Below are 19,111 nucleotides of genomic sequence, written 5' to 3'. Positions count from 1 at the left end.
ACATTCTTTCTCTCTCTCTCTCTTTTTTCTTTCTTTCTTTCTTTTTTTTTTTTTTTTTTTGGCACAATCTCGGTTCACTGTAGCCTTCACCTCCCAGACTCAAGTGATCGTCCCACCTCAGCCTCCCAAGTAGCTGAGACCACAGGTGTATGTCATCATGCCCAGCTAATTTTTATATTTTTTGTAGAGACAGGATCTCACTATGTTGCCCAGGACGGGCTCAAACTCCTGGCCTCAAGCAATCTACCTGCCTTGGCCTCCCCAAGTGCTGGGATTACAGGTGTAATCCACCGTGCCTGGCCTATATTCTCATTTTTATGCCAACTTTTCCACCACCGGTTGGCTTCCTTGAGGTTAGGCAGCTGGACAGAGCTGGGAGCAAATAAGCTGTGGTAATAGGATTAAGGAAGAGGGGGATGGTAGACTTTCTCCAAATTCTTCCAGCCTACACCCAGAAGAGCTTTAGGACAGCTGGTGGTGTTGAGACGCCAGGGCAACAGGAGAGGCAATTTGGGAAACCTGAGGCTACCTGGTGTTGTGGCTCCTTCTGGAGCCCTGGTGTTCAGGGCTGGCCCTCACCCTTCGGTGGAGGAAAAGCAGCACCTCAATCAGCTGCTCAGAGAGATCTCAGGTTAGATCAGGTGGGCACAATAGCAGAGAAGGAAGCAGGCAGAGAATAGGCTCTGGGCTGTGGATGGGGGTCAGAGCACTGTCTGAAGAGTGAAGACCTGAGAACCAGGAAAGCTACCTGGGCCCCACCCAGGGTCCCCAAGTGGCAAACCTGCTCCCTGGGGCTCTGCCAGGTACAGGCTCTACAGCCCTCTGACACTTCACTTCTCTCCCTCTTCCCACTCACCTGGGAATGAAGACCCTCTGCTGCCAGTCTGGTCACTCTTCTAATTATATAACAATAATCATAAAAACCACCAACATGTAGTAAGTTCTTACTATGTGCCAGGTGCTGTCTCCTAGCAACCCTAAAAGGTAGGTACTATTAGGGTCTCCATTTCTTAAATAAGGAAACTGAGACAGTGATAAATGGACTGATTCTCCCAACATCACACTCTAGACTGTCTCTGGAGTCCATCCGCTTGACCACCATTCTACATTGCCTCAAAGTAGGGCCTAGGGTTAGGGATCCATGCGGCTGCAGTATAGCACTTAGCTGGCACAGCATCCATGCGGCTGCAGTATAGCACTTAGCTGGCACAGCCCGACCTCTCCCTCTGGACCCTGGCACATTCACTAGGATGAGCTAGGGAGGCATATGAGGATTTCAGCTGAGCTTCAGCCCATGGGCTGTGGTCCTGTGGGGGTTGCAGGGAAGGACATTTAAGTTCAGCCCAAGGACATTTAAGAAGTCCTCCCAAGACCAGACAGACAGGTTTTAGCTTGTTCACTGTGGGCACCAGTTACGGGCACATCCTATGCCCATAAATACACAGACTACTGCTGAGCAGGTGACCAAGAGGGAAAGAGGCCAAGCCTCCCCAGCAATTTCTGAACAAAATGTTTACAAGTGTTGCCTCCTTGACATTGTAAATACTGTAAATTCTAAGATATTAATCATGACTGGATTTAAATCTAAAAGTTAAATTACATTTCCATATGGCAAAGAAGTGAAGATTGAGAAATCTACCTCAGAAGACAGGAGAGTTTTGTTTATAACCATTTGGGAGTGGGGCAAATGGTGGTGGTGGTGTTTGATCCAGGCTCTATGTTAGCTAACATGTCCTAGGTCCCTGGCTTACTCACCCTTCATGCCCACTCAGGCTCCAGATGTCCAGGTTCCAGGAGTCACAGAGGACTGAGGTCCTCCCTGCCTGCTCTGGATGCTCCCTGCCTGCTCTGCCCACTCCCGATCACCTCCAGAAAGCAGGAGCAGAACACAGCATGGGAACCAGCATGAGGGTGTTGTGGGAAAGGAGCAGAATCCTGTCTCCAGTGATGACCCATAGATTCCTCCTAGAAGCATGATACCATGAGGCTAAGAGGCATGAGACTAAAGACAAATTCAGGATCTAAATCCTCACCCTCGGCCCCACTGAGGCCATCTGAAGAAGGATGGTGGAAAGGAGGCGTCAGATGATATTGGTGGATTGACTTCTGCTATGGCCTGGCCTCTCATTCCTAAACCTTCCCATTGAGAAATACTTCTTTCCTGCATGTAAATGTAATGTGCAGAGGGTATTTACTGCCCAAATGATGACAAGCAGAAATACTAGAGAGGAGAGGCCTCAAACACATCCAAGGAGCCAGCAGGTACTGGTTTAAAGATTTGATGGGGGTGTACATGCCTGTCAATATTCTGAGTCATTCTTAGGTCAAGGGAGCAACAAGCCCAGGTCCTCCCATTCCAACACTCTAGAGGGCTCTAGACAAGTCTTGTCATCTCTCCATGTCTTCACGCCCCTTGTGCATGGTAGCTAGCTATTGTAATAACTACTGCCCCTGGTCATCATGTAATTATGAGAACTGAGGAGGGATCAACGTGTCTGAAAATTAAAGAGCTGGGAAAATACAAGATCCTCCTAGAGGTTCTCCAAATTATCTTGAGCTTGGAAATCAATTATCTCTGAAGGTTTATAAGGCTTTAAAGGGATAATTCTCTTTCTTCCTTTAATAAAATATTGTGGGTAAGAAAGAGGTTTCATCCTTCAGTAGCTAGTTAGTTGTAAACATCCAGGAGGTGAAAATTAAATTGAAATGAATACACGCTTTAAGGGTAGCTGAATGGATGGATGGATGATGGATGGAATAATTCATTCTCAGGATATAAAAATGACAATGCTGATTCACTTCCACAGGGTAAGTGTTTAACATTCTTTTTTTTTTTTTACACGAGTCTCACTTTGTTAACTGGGCTGGAGTGCAGTGTTGCAAACTCAGTTCAGTGCAGTCTCCACCTCCTGGATTCAAGCAGTTCTCCTGCCTCAGCCTCGTAAGTAGCTGGACTACAGGTAAGCGCCACCATGCCTGGCTAATTTTTGTATTTTTTAGTAAACTCAGGGTTTTACTGTGTTGGCCAGACTGGTCTCGAACTCCTGACCTCCAGTGATCCGCCCACCTTGGCCTCTCAAAGTGTTGGGATTACAGGTGTGAGCCACTGTGCCCAGCCTGTTTTGCATTCTCTTCTGAGTGGCAGGTATTGGCTTGCCACTGATGAGAGGCATTTGTAGAACTGCTCAGAGTCTACCTGGAGATCACTTCCTGCCTACTCAGCCTGGCACACCATGGCCTTTTGAAATACCATCACTAATCCTGAGTTTCCTTTTTTAACTCCTTTTTTCCAGCTACCAGGTCATATAGGACTGGTGAGACTCACATGCAGAAACCCTCATATAATGGAAGAAGTCAAGATTGTGTATGATTTCTGGACCTCTGACTAAATACCCAGCCCCCCACACACATACACCCTGTCAAGACAGCATATACAAATGTAGAAATAAGAATGTTGTTGTTAAAGGATTAGTCTTGGTCCTAATTTATATTCTTAAAAAGCAAATCACTTGCCGGGTTTAACACTTAAGCTAATTTCATAACAAATCCTGACATCAAGGTGAGGCTACCCCATGGTGTAGTCAACTGTATCTACAATTCATTTGCAGAGAAACCCGGAGGAACCTATAGGCATGGAGGGTAGGCATGCAGTACCATGTCCCACACACCCAGACAGGCCTGGCTAACTCAGGCTGACCTTACCAGAACGGACTTTTGGTTGGCCTGGAGCCTGGAGATGGCATTTTCATTCAACTTGAGTTTCCGCTCCAAGTCTAACTGAGTGCGCTGGAGTTCAGCCTAAAAAGCGGAAAGTAGAGAATTAAGGAGGAAGGAGCCCAATGCACACAGAAGGACACAGGCACTCCCCACCCCTGACATCCCCACCCTTCTTCCCTGGAAAGAAGTCTAACCTCTGCAGCTGATCTCAAAAGTCAGCCAGGAGGCACAAAGCATGGGCAGTGAGCCCGTGCCCTCCTGGGGCTGCAGTCAGCATGAGTCAGTGAAAACGCAGTTAGCACATACTCTGTGCTGCTCACCATTTCAAGCATTTTATAAATTACCCCACACCATCCTTGCCATACCTATATTAGCTGTAAACCAAAAGTGAAATTCTAAACCCACCAACCATCCGAATGGACCCCTCCTTGCAGCAAAGGGCATTCCAAAGTTAACCTGAAAAACTAGTTCAGGCCATGATGGGAAGCGGGGGTCAGACATGCCTCATTACACCCTCCTCCCTTTTGGAATTACTGATAGAGCGCACTCTTGAAGTCTGATAAGAAACATTTACAATCTGTTCTCTCCAAAACCTCCTACCTGGAAGCTTTACCCACATGATAAAACCTTGGTTTCCACCACTTCTTATCTTAACTCAGACATTTCTAAGTCTTTAGACAATAGCTTGACTATTTCAGCCAACTGCCTTTCAGAAAATCTTTGTATATCTACCTATGACCTGGAAGCCCTGGCTTCCAGTTGTCCCACCTTTCTGGACCGAACCAATATATATCTTACATGTATTTGATTGATGTCTCACGTCTCCCTAAAATGTATAGTAGGCTGTGCCCCAACCACCTTGGGCACACATTCTCAGGATCTCCCGAGAACTGTGTCACAGACCACTGGTCACTCATATTTGCCTCAGAATAAATATCTTCAAATATTTTACAGAGTTTTCCTCCTTTTGTCAACATAGGTAAAAATGATTATTATTTCAAATCTACAGGTGATAAAATCAAGCCATGCTTCCAAGTTCATCAATGGAGTTGAGCCTAGGCTGACCCCACAAGAGCCTAACAGAGAGTGTAGGCTTGAAGCCAGATGGCCAGGTGGGAAGTCTACATTTTTTTTATGTAGCAGTTGAGACTTTGGGCAAATTTACTTATGTATTTGAAAAACAAACTTTCTTTGTCCTGTACTCATACAACACAGAACACTTTCCTAACCGAAACATGTGGGGTTTTTTCCCACATGAAGCCATTCTCCAACATCATCAGGGTGCCCTAAAACATAACGCAATTCTAACACTCCCTGATCGGAGATGGAAGAGATGCACACGGCAAGGGATGTGGGAGGGAGGTGGCAGCTCCATGCCCTCTCCAGGTGTGGGGTTGGCACGCTCCAGGAACTTCCACCCCTTCAGCAATCCAGAAGCTCCTGGAAGCCCAGCCTTTTGGGTTTATATGGAGGCTTCATCGTGTGGACATGATTGATTACATCATTGGCCACTGGTGATCCTTTCAACCTTCAGCCTCACTTCCCCCCCGCCGCCGGAGGTTGGGGAGATGGGGCTGGAAGTCAAACACCTTAATCATAGGGTTGGCTCCCATGGCAACTAGCCCCCATCCTCAGACTCTCAGGAGCCCCCTCAGGCACCCAGTCATCTCATTGGCATTCAAAAAGACACATCACTTCAGAGAGTCTGAGCGTTCTAAAAGCTGTCGGGTGCCAGGAAATGGGGGCAGAGACCAAACCTAAGTTTCTTATTTCACAACTTAATATCTCTAAACTTCCATTTCGTCACTTTTGAGATGGGGATCAATAAACTGTCTGCTTTACGGGATTAGGAAAGAACAGACTAATCAGATAATGTATGTCAGTAAGAACTTTGTATAGTACCAGGGACATTATTAATGAGCTCCATGAATGTCAGTGATTGCCAGCAACGTCATCATCGTCATCATTCCTCCTGCTACCGTGGCTGCTTTCCATTCATGTTCTGTATTCGAAGCCAGAGCCAGCCCAACCAGCCCAGGCAAGTGCCTGACCAAGAACCTCGGGTTTGCCTGCTTTGGCCCCACCTTCAATCTTGCCTCCTGGGATCCACTAAACACCTTCCGCCAAGAGGTGTGCCAAGGCTTACGTAAGGCTTTGCAAACTTCAAAGACCCTGTCACTTTCCTTCTTCCACAAGTCAATATAGAAAAAGAAAAAAAAAAAAAAAAGAATAAATAACTTTCACTGCTTTTAATAGCTTCTGTCTGCATTTCAAGCTGTGAGACATTACACCCTACTAGAACTCAGAGGGCGTAAATTGTCTCTCCATTCTCCACTGAAGACTGAGGGAATTCCAGGTCCCCTGGGAGGGAAGCTGCTGCAGACAGAGGACTTGTCTCTCCAGGACACTCTGCAGAAGGCAGGTAATGTTTGCTCAGGCTCCAGGTCACTGAGAGTGGAGCCAAGGGAGCTCCAGTGACCTCTCACCCTTGATACCTGAGACCTGATACCTGGGAGTGGGAAGTGGGGGTGAGTCTGGCCTATTTGGGGGCAATCCTGGAATCTTGACCTACGAAAAAGGCTTACACAGTGACCCATTCTAGGAGAGAGAAAAGGAACATGAGCTGCTTGTTTAAAGGCAGTGGAAGACACAACAGAGCACACCCTAGCAACAGGCTCCTACAAGGCGGCATCTAAACAGCAGGGACAGAAGAATGTGTTAAAGCAGTCCGCAGCAGCAGGGCCAAAGGGAGGCACCCAGGGAGCATCCAAAGTCAGGGGCTTCTCTCTGCTATTTGCAGACTGCCATATAAGGAGAGGAAAGGACTCTTGAGTACCTAGTGGGGACTTCCTGAGTGAGTCACCCCAAGAAAAAGCACTCCCAATTACCTCAAAAGGTGGAGTCACTTTGAAAGACTTGTTTTTCCAGTTATTCCTGTTCCCAGAAAATGATGGGGTGCCTCAGCCTCTGGCTTCAGGGTTTCCCAAGAAGTCAGCCACACACATATTTCAGGTCAGGGTGGACCCTCAAGATAATGACAAATGTGTCAAAGGCACACTATTAGGGGTCCGAAATATTTTGGGGCCCGCCACTTGCTGGCCATATAGACTTTTTCAAGTCATTTAGCTTCTCATCTGGTGCAAGACTACATAAATATGCTAACAGAAAGGTTCCTTCTGCTACAGGGGAAAGGTGGCATGCAGAGAGTGGCGGCCAGGTCATGTTAGAGATGAAAAAACAAACAGAGGGATTGGGAAGAGAGAAAAAAATTCCCAGACTGTGCCAGTTCCTTCGTATTCCAAGCACACAAGGTTAGCCCTTCTAGAGAAGGCAGCACTAGAGTCACCTGGACGCTGACTGCATTCCTCAGTCAGCTGGTCAAAATTCACCACAGTACATGCCAGCTCAGTCACTTAAGACACACGCTCCACTCTCTCAAAATACTTACAGCCTGGGAGAATAAGAAAAAACAAGGTATGTAATACTGAGTCCAGGGCATTCCTCAAAATGGCTGAAAGAAATTATTATTATTATTATTATTATTTTGAGACAATCTTGCTCTGTCACTCAGGCTGGAGTGAAATGGCGTGATCTCGGCTCACTGAAACCTCTGCCACCTGGGTTCAAGTGATTCTCCTGCCTCAGCCTCCCGAGTAGCTGGGATTATAGGTGCCTACCACGACGCCTGGCTAATTTTTAAATGTTTTTAGTAGAGACGGGGTTTCACCATGTTGGTCTCGAACTCCTGACCTCAGGTGATCCACCCACCTCAGCCTCCCAAAGTGCTGGAATTACAGGCGTGAGCCACTGCGCCCAGACCAAGAATTTCTTTTCCCAAGTGGCTACATACACATATTGTCCACCTTTGGGCTACCAGCAAACAGGCTGTGAGTGATGCCGGTTAACTGCTCTCCAGATGAGCTTGGATACTTTTGGCTCTAGAGACTTGGCTCTTGCTCACCGTGGAGACTTTGTCTGCAGTCAGCATCCAGTCCTGAACTTTCTGTGACCGATGCTGAAGTTCAGTGTCGTGGCCTGCCATTAATGCTCTCCAAAGATCTAGGATAAGGCTCAGTTAGGTCTTGTTGTCTCTAGGAACTTGCCCTGGCCTCACTCCCTCACTCCCAGGGTTGGCTCCAAAGGTGCAGTAGTTGCACTATACCAGCCTTTTGGCACTCCATGGAGTTAGGGTATGTGCTTCCTAATTAGAGTCCAAGCTCCTGGAGGCTAGAGAGTGTAGCCCAGCACTTAGCCCGTAGGAAGCACTCAGTAACATTTGATACGCCTGAGAAACAGGAATGAACCATACCTTCTCCATGGATCAGAACAAACAGGAAAGGAGGTCATAGAAGGAGTTCAAATTTCACACACACACACACACACACACACACACACACACACACACGTATCATTTCCACATAGCAAACCTGAGATTCAGAGAAAGTGAGAAGACTTCACAGCCAGCAGGCAAGACCAGCTGCTCTTAAAACCAAAGGGTCCTGGAGATGCAAAAGGAAGTGCTGGGATCACTATGAAAAACAGCTAGGCTCTGAAAGCTCAGCAGGAGAGAAAAGATAATCAAAGAACACTGCCTCTCAAAGCACCCAGTGTCTGCCCACCAACATGGCTGGAAACCGTAGGAGCTTCAGAAAGGGCTCGCTTGGTTATTGAGAAATGAGTCGTTCTGTGGACCCTAAGCAGGATCTTGCCACTTTGTGTCCTCGTGGCCGACCCTGACATTTGCAGTTTCCTATACACAGCATGCCTGCCTGAGTAATTAGCCCTTCACACGCTGCAAAGTGACCTTCAGCGAGAAACTCCAGCAGGGAGTACTAGGCTTTAGGAGCCTTAGTTATGTCTGATGACTTTCAAAATCATCCTGGTGGAGGCTGCAGGCTTGTCAAGGTACTGTGTCTTCTAAGCTGATCTCCTGAGCTCCTTGCAAGAAACCTTTCAGCTTCTAAGATTTGGGGGAGCCACCGAGAGGGTTACACTTACAGAGTAAACTTGCTCTCCAAGCTGAAAACAAGGACACAGGACAGGAAGGACAAGAGCTCTTTTAAGCAGACCAGAAAGCAGAGGGGCCTGGGAAAGTGGGGCTTTTACAGTGTATACCTAAAGCCATGTTGCTTTTCAGCTCCAAACTGCCCTCGAGCCCATTCCCCAGTTGTCCTCATTTACCTTACACACTTCTCTCCTAGGATGTCTGAATTCAGAGTTTGGCATGTGCTCTACACAACTCCTTCTGCTTGAAATTGCAATTACCCCACGTCTCTGTAGTACATTAGATGCTCTATATTTAAAATTTATATTGTATCTCTATTGGTACAGGCATGGAACATTTCTGCAAGGAAACAAGAAAATATAGACCATATTAGCCTTTGAGGAGAAAAGGGAGATGTGGTGATCCAGGATGGGCTGGGGACACTCCTTTCCTAGTAAAATCAGTTACACTGTTTGGTGCAGATGATGATGATGATGATGATTACTAGATGATGATTATTATTACTATTATTATTGAGAGCATCTCACTCTGTCACTCAGGCTGGAGTGCAGGGGTGCGATCTGGGCTCACTGCAACCACTGCCTCCCAGGTTCAAGAGATTCTCCTGCCTCGGCCTCCCGAGTAGATGGGACTACAGGTGTGTGCCACCATGTCCAGCTAATTTTTTGTATTTTTAGTAGAGACCAGGTTTCACCATGTTAGCCAGGATGGTCTCAATCTCCTTACCTCGTGATCTGCCCACCCCAGCCTCCCAAAGGGCTGGGATTACAGGCATGAGCCACTGCACCCAGCTGGTGGAAATTATTTTTTAACATCTTCATGCAGCACTTTTCCAGTTACAAATAGTACAGTTCTTGTATATGTGTGGCAGGTTTTGGTGCAAAAAAAAAAAAGAGGATAATATTGTGCAATTTGGTGCAAAAAAAGGAGGACAGCTTTCCAGAGGCTTCCATTCCTCACTCTGTGACTTAGTTGACTCTGAGCTTGGACAAGTGTGGTGGAGATAATGAGGATATGAGATAACTTCACAGTTATTTGAAGACTGGGTGAGAAAATCCACAAAAACCATTTAGCACATGGCAACACTCAATGAAGGCTATTTTCCTCAACTTTAAGGAGCTTTTTCTTTTGATCTGTTTCACTACCTGTCCTCCTGATGAGACATTCCCTACCCTGGAAACAGTTTGGCAAGTGGCTTCCCGGGCCAGAAATGGTGACTCATTGGCATCTGGAATACAGAGGTTTCCAGAACAATCCCACTAGCACCAGCTAAAATCTATGACTAGGGATTGACAGAGAGAAGGGGCCCTGGCAAGTAGACCTCCTTTCCCAGAAACCCCTTTCCTTTGATACCAGGGAACATTTGCCAAGAAATGGCCATAGGTCTGCCGTCTGCACAAAGTGTAAACGGGGAACTTCCTTGATTATGAATGTAAGAAATGTGGGACGAAAGTCAACTACACTTCCCTACTGAAAACTAAAAGTGTTCCCTGAAAGTCAGTGTAGAAGAAAAAAAGCATAAAAGTGCCAAATCCATTTCAAGGAACTTCTCCAGGATCTAGCTTTAGGGCAAAGAAAAACGAGTTGTTCTAGAAACAGTTTCCTTATCTGATGAAAATAAAACAACAGGCTATGAGCATGATGTTCCTTGGTCTCTCCTGATACCTCTACCTGGTGAGGAACTTTTATTTTCCCTAAGCCTCCTGTGACATTATACCTGGACCTAAGTTTCAAATTCTCTGCTATCTTAGCACTCTTCAAGCTCTTAAATTTCCTGTTATCTCCAGAGGGGCTCATTCTACTGGTCTCTTGTTTGGGGTAAAGAGAAAAGGAGAAACTAGGAGAAAGAGTTGTTCTTTTCTCTTGAATTTCTGCCAAGGTTTTATTTCATTAATTGACGATGTGCCATGTGAATCTAGCCAGAGGGATATATCACCACCGTAAGCCCCACAACTTCTGCACCTTCCACCCAAACACATCACCAAAAGCTGTATAAGACACAGAAGGAAACTAGCAAGCAGGAGAAGAGACAGACACAGACAGAGATCGCACAGAGACAGTGGGACAGAGATGGGGACAGAGCAACCTACTCCACACAGTTTCCAAAATCAAGTGCAGTGTATATTTACGCTGACCCAGCAGGCAGACGCTGAGGCTAAAGTCCTTTTCAGTTACACTCAGAGAATAGCAGTGGCGTCAGTGGACCCAGTAGCTGCAGCCAGTGGGGCACACCATCCCCCAGCACCCTCTCCCAAATGGAAGAAGGGACCCCAAGCACTCACCTCCTTGTCCCTACGGGCTGCATCCAGGGAGAGTATGGTATGGCCACTGTGCTCCTGGCAACAGTCCTGGCAGATGCACTGCTGATCAGGGCAGCAGAAGGCAGACAGTGGGCTGTGGTGGGCAAGGCAGTATCTCCAGTTGTGGTCCTTCACTGGCTCGGTCAGCAGGTGGCTTTGCAGTTTGATGTTCACCTGATGTGGCTGCAAGTGCTCATCACAGTAATTTACCATGCAGGTCAGACAGGACTTCGCCGCCTTCACTCTTCTGGTGTCATCGAGGCAGAAGTCACACAGGACCTCTTCCTTCCCCTCACCAGCAGGATCCCCCTGTTCTGCAGAGTCAATGTCCTGTTCTGCAGAGTCGCTGTCTTGTTCCTCTGGCTCCCTGCCAAGCTTCTCCGAGAAGCCCACGTCCTCTTCTTCCGCTGGGCTGGCTGACCCAGAATCTGAGCTGGGTGACCCAGAGTCTGGGCTGAGAGGGGCTGGGGGATGAGCAGTGGCCCTGGGCAGTGGCCCTGGAGCCATCAGATCCAACTCAGCCATCTGGGAGGCTCTGCTCCTAGGCTGTCTTTCTTCTGTCCCTTGGCCCAGGATCTGCACAGCCCAAGTCAGACAGGAGAACCACGCCTAGATGACTGCAGCTGCTGCAAGATTTTAACTGTTTCCTTCCTCCCAGAGGAAGCTCAGTCTCTCATTACTGTGTCCTGGGGTTGGATGGCAGCCAGATGCGATGATGACAAGGCAGCTAGATTACTCAGGCTCAGGGTGGCCGGCTCAGGCTCAGGCTGTCTCCTCAGGTCCAGCCCTGAAACTTCTATTCTTATGTGAATCATCTGTACCCCACAGGCTCTGCTGAAGACCACGTGTCTCTGTGCCTGCGCTGGAAAGGACTGGAGGTTTCTGAGCTCTGTTATAAGCCTGTGTGCCTTTATGTGATCTGACAAGCTACAAATCTGTTTTCATTTTTTAAAGAGATGTAAAATGTAAGGACTCCAACAACAGGACAGCCATTAATCTACTCCCATCTCATAGAACTGGACATAAGGCAGCTAGAATAGGATGCCTGCTCTCTTTTTTTTTTTTGAGACAGAGCCTCAGTCTGTCCCCCAGGTTGCTGGAGTACACTGGTGCTAACTGGCTCACTACAACCTCTGCCTCCTGGGTTAAAGTGATTCTCCTGCCTCAGCCTCCTGAGCAGCTTGGATTACAGGTGCCTGCCACCTGCCTGGGTCATTTTTGTATTTTAGTGGAGATCGTGTTTCATCATGTTGGCCAAGCTGGTCTGAAACCCTTGACCTCAGGTGATCCGCCCACCTTGACCTCCCAAAGTGCTGGGATGAGAGGCATGAGCCACCGCACCCAGCCAGGATGCATGTTTCTGATGCTGACCTTTCCATATCATCTTCCTGAACATTCCAGTAATGTCCATCATACTCCGGGAGATGAACATCATGTGGGTACTCAGTGGAGATCAGGAGGGTCAGGGAAGACTTTGTCTCCTTCCACAGAATGCTCCATTCAGCCCCTTTAGGTTAACAGTCCTTTTGTCCACTTTACAAAACGTTCCTAGACATGGTGTTGTAGTTGAGACATTTGTTCCCACAAACCTGATGTTGAGATTTGATCCCCAATGCTGGAGGTGGGGCCTGGTGGGAGGCGTTTGGGTCATTGGGGTGGATCCCTCATGAGTGGCTTGGTGCCATCCCCACGGTGATGAGTGAGTTCTATTACTGTTAGCTGCCATGAGATCTGATTGTTAACAGGAGCCTGGAACCACTCCCTCTCTTGCTTCCCCTCTCTCCATGTAACCCTGCCCATGCTGGCTCCCCTACCACTTCCACTGTGGATAGAAGCAGCCTGAGGCCCTCAACAGAAATAGAGGCCAGCACCATGCTTCTTATACAGCCTGCAAAACCAAGAGCCAAAAGACCTCTTTTCTTTAAACATTACCCCCACCTCCTCAGATATTCCTTTACAGCAACACAAACACACTAAGCCACACAGTGTATGAGTTCGCTAGGGCTGCCATGGCAAAGAACCATACACTGGTTGGCTTCAACAACAGAAATTCATTTCCTCACACTTATAGAAGCTGGATCAAGTCACTGGCAGGGCTGCTTTCTTCTGAGGTCTCTCTCCTTGGCTCACAGGTGGCTGGCTCCTCCTGTGTCTTCACATGGTCTTCCCTCTGTACATACCTGTGTCCTAATCTCCTCTTCTTATAAGGACCCCAGTGAGCCTAGATTAGGGCCCACTCTCTACTGCCTATTTAAAGACTCTATCTCCAAATACAATCACATCTGAGGTACTAAGGGTAAGGATTCCAACATACACATTTGGAGAAGGAGACACAATTCAGCCCATCACACATGGTCAGGGGACAAGATTGGAAGCCTCTAGTTCCTTAGAAGGAGCTGCTAGGCATGACCCCTAGATGAGGGTACACATTTGCATTTGTGCCCCCATTTGCAGATGGATACAAAGGAATCCAGGATTATTCCAGGGTACCTGGACCCCAAATTCTGTATCCTAGAGCTTTCTACAGCTTTTCCAAGATTATTGAATCAGATACATTTGAACTGAACTCAAATGGATTTGGAAGGTGAATGGAACAGAGAATGACTGGGTGTAGAGGGAGAGGTCAGATCCAGCCAGCCCCAGTGATCAGACATTAGGATGTTTCCAAGATATTACACTCCCTATGTCTCTGAACCCTGGGGTGAGCGCTACAGGATTTGGATGAAACTAGATAAACACAGGGATGTTTCTTGTCACTGACCAGGACTTTTCAGAAATCCAAGAAACCCAGTGACTACTCAGAGTTGGGAGACAAAGAATACTTTACATATTCATCCCAGACGCAGTCCTGTTTATTTTCAACCTGCATAGTATGTTAAGTAGCCCTTTTTAGCAATGTAACACTTCCTCAGTGTCCTTGTCCTGACTGCCCTCTTCCACTGAAGAACCTCAGGAGAGGTTTCCTTCTTTCTGATCCTGGCTAGGGTCAGAAACATGCATCCTATTCCTAGCTGCCTTAGGTCCAGTTCTATGGATGGGGAAGGATGAATGGCTGTCCCGTCATTGAAGTCCTTCTATTTTGGGTCCTTTTTAAAAATTGAAAAAAACAAATGTAGCTTGTCAGACCACACAAAGCCACACAGGCTTCTATGAGAGCTCTGGAATTTAATTTCATGGTTTTCATGTCTCCAGCCAGGAGGACTGGCTTCTCCCAGTCCAGACCATTCTCAGTGCTTTCTCCAGTATTAATGGACAGGTGTGCTTTCCTTTTAATCCCTTTTTCAGGGTGACCTGGTACTGGAGGCTGACCTGGTCTACCCGCATGCCACAGGGCCTCTGATCTGAGAAGGGGGAAGAAAAGGTGGTTGCCCTGTCTGGCGCTTTCTGCAGCTTCAGTAGAAATCAGAAGGCACAGAGCCTGCTTGGGTTTCCATGTGGCTCACTTCTTCCCTGCCTGTCTCATTCCCACCTTTTCTCCTCTCATGCACTATTTCACGCCTGCACCTTCTCTGGGCTAACCCTTTCAGAGCAGTTCATGGGCGTGCTCAGCCCTTCATCAACACCCCCACTGAAGCCCTGAGCTGGCAGACACTCCACAGTGGTGTGGAAAACAGGAAAGTGAATGTGGGCCCTGGCCTGGCCTGGCCCAATCATTTGTCTTCTCTTAACATGAGTTTCCTTGTCCATGAAATGAGTATGCTGGCCTAAGTCAGGGCCAGTAAATCGACTTCTAGTTTGGCCTGTGGAGGAATTATGTTGCAGCAGGGTCTAAGTGCATTTCTGAGCTTACTGGGAGATGGTATCATGTTCAGGTTGTGGTATCTGGCAGGGGCACGGCATTGGGAGTGGTGGCCCCTCTGGAGGCTCGTCTCCAGCCCTCTGGGACCACACAATTCACCACAACTTCTAAGTCCCCTCTACTGCCAACCCTTGAAGCAGAACACCACTAGGCCCAAGTTCTGATCCTGCCTCCAGGGACTGTGGCACATCTCATCAAGCCTCAAATGTCCATGCTCAAACCCTCGGCACCCAAACATTGAGGCTAGAAAGTCACACGATTCTTTTGAACTCAAATTCCCTATTGCTTCAAAGGCTCTACAGCTGCCACCCTACTTTGTTCCACTGGGCCCTGGGGCATCTTGATATTCTGTCTCTCCTTGGATTCTGCTTTGCCCCTTGTCTTAACCAAAACTTGAATGTCCCCTAAAGACAATTTTTCCCACCACCTCTCAACCGGTGCTGCTCCTTCTCTCATCTCCTAGGTGGGATGGGAGTCCCCCTCAGCCCCCATCACAACATCCAGACCATCACTCCTCCCTAGCCCCCTTGCAAAACCTGCTCCCCTTATGTGCCCCAAAATACCACCCCTCCTCTCTTCCTGGCCATCTTCTACAGCCTCCCGGTCATTCCCCTTAGTGACAGAAGATTTCAGCTTCTGGCTCACAGCCTCCCCCTCTACCCCAACTCTGTTACTCTCAGAACTGTCTACCTCTGAATGCTTTTTGGTTTTTGTTTGATTGGTTTTGTTTTTGATTTTTGAAATGGGGTCTCAAAACTCTTGTCTCCCAGGCTGTAATGTAGTGGTGCAGTCATGGCTCACAGCAGCCTCAAACTCCCAGGTGCAAGCAATCCTCCCACCTCAGCCCTCAGCCTCCCAGGCAGCTGGGACTACAAGTGCTCCACCACACTCGGCTAATTTTCAAATTTTTTGTAGAGATGGAGTCTCACTATGTTGCCCAGGCGGGTCTCAAACTCCTGGGCTCATGCAATCCTCCCTCCACAACCTCCCAGAGTGCCGGGATTACAAGTGTGAGCCACCACATCTAGCCTCTGAATCCTTATTGCCCTATGGTTACCACCCACACCTGGATTTATTTTTATTTTTAATTGTGATAAAATACAGATAAATATAACATAAAATATAAAGGACATACAATTTACCATCTTAACTTTTTTTTTAATTAGAAGACAGGATCTTGTTATGTCGCTCAGGCTGGTTGTTTGTTTTTGAGACAGGGTCTCCCTCTGTTGCTCAGGCTAGAGCACAGTGGTGTGATCATAGCTCATGGCAGCCTTGAACTCCTGGGCTCCAGTGATCCTCTCGTCTCAGCCTCCCAAGTATCTGGGATTACAGGTGCACACCACTATGCCTGGCTCAATATAACCGTTTTTAAGTGTACAGTTCAGTGACTTTATGTACATTCACGGTGTTATGCAATCATCACCACCATCTATCTCCACAACTCTTTTCATCTTGCAATACTCAAACTGTAGCCATTAACCAATAACTCCTCATTCCCCGTCTCCCTCCAGCCTCTGGAAGTTACCATTCTACTTTCTGCTTCTATAAATTTGACTACTCTAGACACTTCACAGGAGTGAGATCATACAGTGTTGTCTTTCTGTGACTGGCTTATTTCACTTGGCATAATGTCCTTGAGGTTCATTCATATCGTAGTATGCATCTGAATTTCCTTCTTCATACCTGGAGTTTGCATTCAACACAGATCCCAACCTCCAAACTTACAAATTGAGAATCCTGACTCTCTGACTATGCCTACAGCTTGCTTAATGCCCCACGGAGAAAATGCCTCAGGTTCATCAGGTGTTAAATGGACATGACTGGCTTTCTCCTAACGCCAAGCATTCAGGGGCTAAAATGAAGTATCTCTTGCATAAGACGAAGGGTCTTTCTTGTCTTCACACAACAAATGTAATTTTACCTAGATATTCTTTTTTCCTAAATCAAACCTGTAGCCAGGAATGTGAAGCCAAGGTGTGGTTCGGGATTCCTTTCCAGAATTGAGGGAGGAATCCCCACCTAGAATTTTGATGACTCAGATGTTACCAAGATATGTGGTAGGCAATTGGTAGTAGGAAGGTAATTATTCATCTTTCATCCCGTTGAGTCTGTGACAAATAATCCAACCAACGGACAAGGTCTGAAAGTTAAGACCTCTGAAAGGACATAAGCAATGCCTGCCAACAGGTCCCCTCCTGGTTTCGGGGTTTAAGACCATTACTCTCAGGAATCTAGGTTAACTCAGGTAAAAAGAGCTTTCTTAACCCAAACACTCTGTAGCAGTTTCTGGCTGAAGAAGCTATCCACGCTTTTTTGCTAAACAAAAACACCCTTCCATTTGTCTCTTCAAAATTCTCACTCAATTTTTTTCTTCATTTGTGTCTCTGCTGAGTCACACAGAGCTATGATTCACAAACGTAAGGTAATATTTATCCACCAGACTTCAAGAAAAATCAGTCCATCAAACTGAGAAAAATAAAAATAATAAACCCTGAATTTGATTGAATTACAGGATTGTACTTTATTGAGATTGTGTCCTTCCCTCTTTTCTGGAATTACAGGTCTTATCTTTTATAAAATAATAGTAATGAGTGTATTTTGGGAATGTCTGAAAGAGTGACAGCTTAGTCCTCCAAATTCACTTTGCAATTTTTCTGGCAAAATCTCAAAATCTGAGAACCACTGAGCTGAAAGTCACATCACTCCTCTGGAAACTAGCTCAGAATATTCCTGGCTTACCTGGAGCTGCGGGCCCAGTGAACCTTCTGGCTTGGGATCACTATCAGCAAACTGGTCTCCAGCCCTGCCTTTCTCCTAACATTAAAAGATGGCCTCTTGGATCACTTTGGTAGTTAATCACCACTAACAAAGGAACAAAATAAAGGGGAGGAGAACAGGATTACAGACACAAAGGGCCACTGCTCCTAGTCTCAGAACAGGATTGCTGGAATGACGGCTTCTCCCCAGGAAGGAGGGGCTGACCCCGGGCACTGCACATGCCTTCTCTTCACAAAGACAGGAGGACACACCTGTTGCTGCAGAAGACGACATTGCGAGCACAGTAGCTGGCACACAGCCTGAAGGACCCCACTACTGGATGAAGAAAACACTGAAGTCAGCTTCAACTGCACCTTTAGTGACAGACATCTGCCAGCCAATGAGGTGCACCACAGTCGTTTCCTCCCTAAGTCTCCGAAGGTCTAGTCCGGGCTGTTCTAGGGTTCTCTCTTGTCTTCCAGTGAGGTGTGGTGTGGTGCACAGGCACTGCTTTGATCACCACGTCTCAGACCACCCAAGCTTAAGGGGCCAGAATTAGCAGCTGCACCACCTAGAAACCCACTTGGGGGAGTCTGCAATGCCCTGGAAATGGAGAGCTCAAGAATCTGACCACATCTCAATTGACCCTCAGTAAATTCCAGACACAAGGGCGTGACATTTTATGTGGCACATAGCACATTTGAACTATGCTTTGTTGAATCTCCATGTCAACCTCTGTAATACAGTAACTCTAACATTGGAATAAAACCCAAGTAATCACACAAATCTAACTCTAGTTACTTTTATGGGTTATGTCTCAAATGTCAAAACAACCGACACATAATAAATGAAGTAAATCTTTTAAAATCTGTAACAAATGTTCTCTTGCCCTGGGAAAGGAGATGGTTTCCCGGGCTGGCTCCCCTGAGGCCCTGGGCCAGCTGTTGTTTCAGCACTGCTGGTTTTCTGGAACTTGGGCAGCTGTCTGGCTCCCAGTCAAAATGGGCACCTCTAATCTTGCTTTTTTGCTCGGATATCACACATTCCAGGCAGCTGTACTCACCTTCAGAAAGGGCAGACTTTGCTATTGTAAACAGTGCTGCAATGAACATTCGTGAGCACGTGTCCTTATAGTAGAACGATTTGTAATTCTTTGGCTATATACCCAGTAATGGGATTGCTGGGTCAAATGGAATTTCTTTTTCTAGGTCTTTGAGGAATTGCCACACTGTCTTCCACAATGGTTGAACTAATTTACACTCCCACCAACAGTGCAAAAGTGTTCCTATTTCTCCACATCCTCTCCAGCATCTGTTGTCTCGACTTTTTAATGATCGCCATTCTAACTGGCGTAAGATGGTATCTCAATGTAGTTTTGATTTGCATTTCTCTGATGACCAGTGATTTACGCAGCCATCAAAAACGATGAGTTTGGGTCCTTTGTAGGGACATGGATGAACCTGGAAACCATCATTCTCAGCAAACTGACAGAAGAGCAGAAGATCAAACACCGCATGTTCTCACTCATAG

General features: G+C 46.9%; 1 protein-coding gene across 3 annotated transcripts in view; it reads right to left on the bottom strand.

Annotated features, from left to right (window-relative positions):
* The window catches only part of TRIM16 (tripartite motif containing 16), a 46,294-nt gene that overhangs the window by 9,923 nt on the left and 17,260 nt on the right, over positions 1 to 19,111 (bottom strand). Inside the window, exons 2-3 of one of the 3 annotated variants that reach the window (XM_032280215.1) lie at positions 17,564 to 17,686; positions 3,703 to 3,798 (exon numbers count right to left, since the gene is read on the bottom strand). Coding sequence is in view for 1 of the 3 variants with exons in the window: in XM_032280213.1 (XP_032136104.1) it covers positions 3,703 to 3,798; positions 11,005 to 11,547 (639 nt within the window). In the remaining 2 variants the exon portion in view is untranslated. Of the gene's footprint in view, positions 1 to 3,702; positions 3,799 to 11,004; positions 12,108 to 17,563; positions 17,687 to 19,111 lie in introns of those variants that run through there. The other 2 variants (XM_032280213.1, XM_032280214.1) reach the window with 2 other exon arrangements.

This window comes from Sapajus apella, unplaced genomic scaffold (genome assembly GCF_009761245.1).
Source record: "Sapajus apella isolate SASKATOON/1434 unplaced genomic scaffold, GSC_monkey_1.0 scaffold12, whole genome shotgun sequence".
NCBI classification, from domain to species: Eukaryota; Metazoa; Chordata; class Mammalia; order Primates; family Cebidae; genus Sapajus; species Sapajus apella.
Note: the sequence above shows the minus strand (reverse complement) of the source record. Positions and strands in the feature narration are given on the sequence as shown.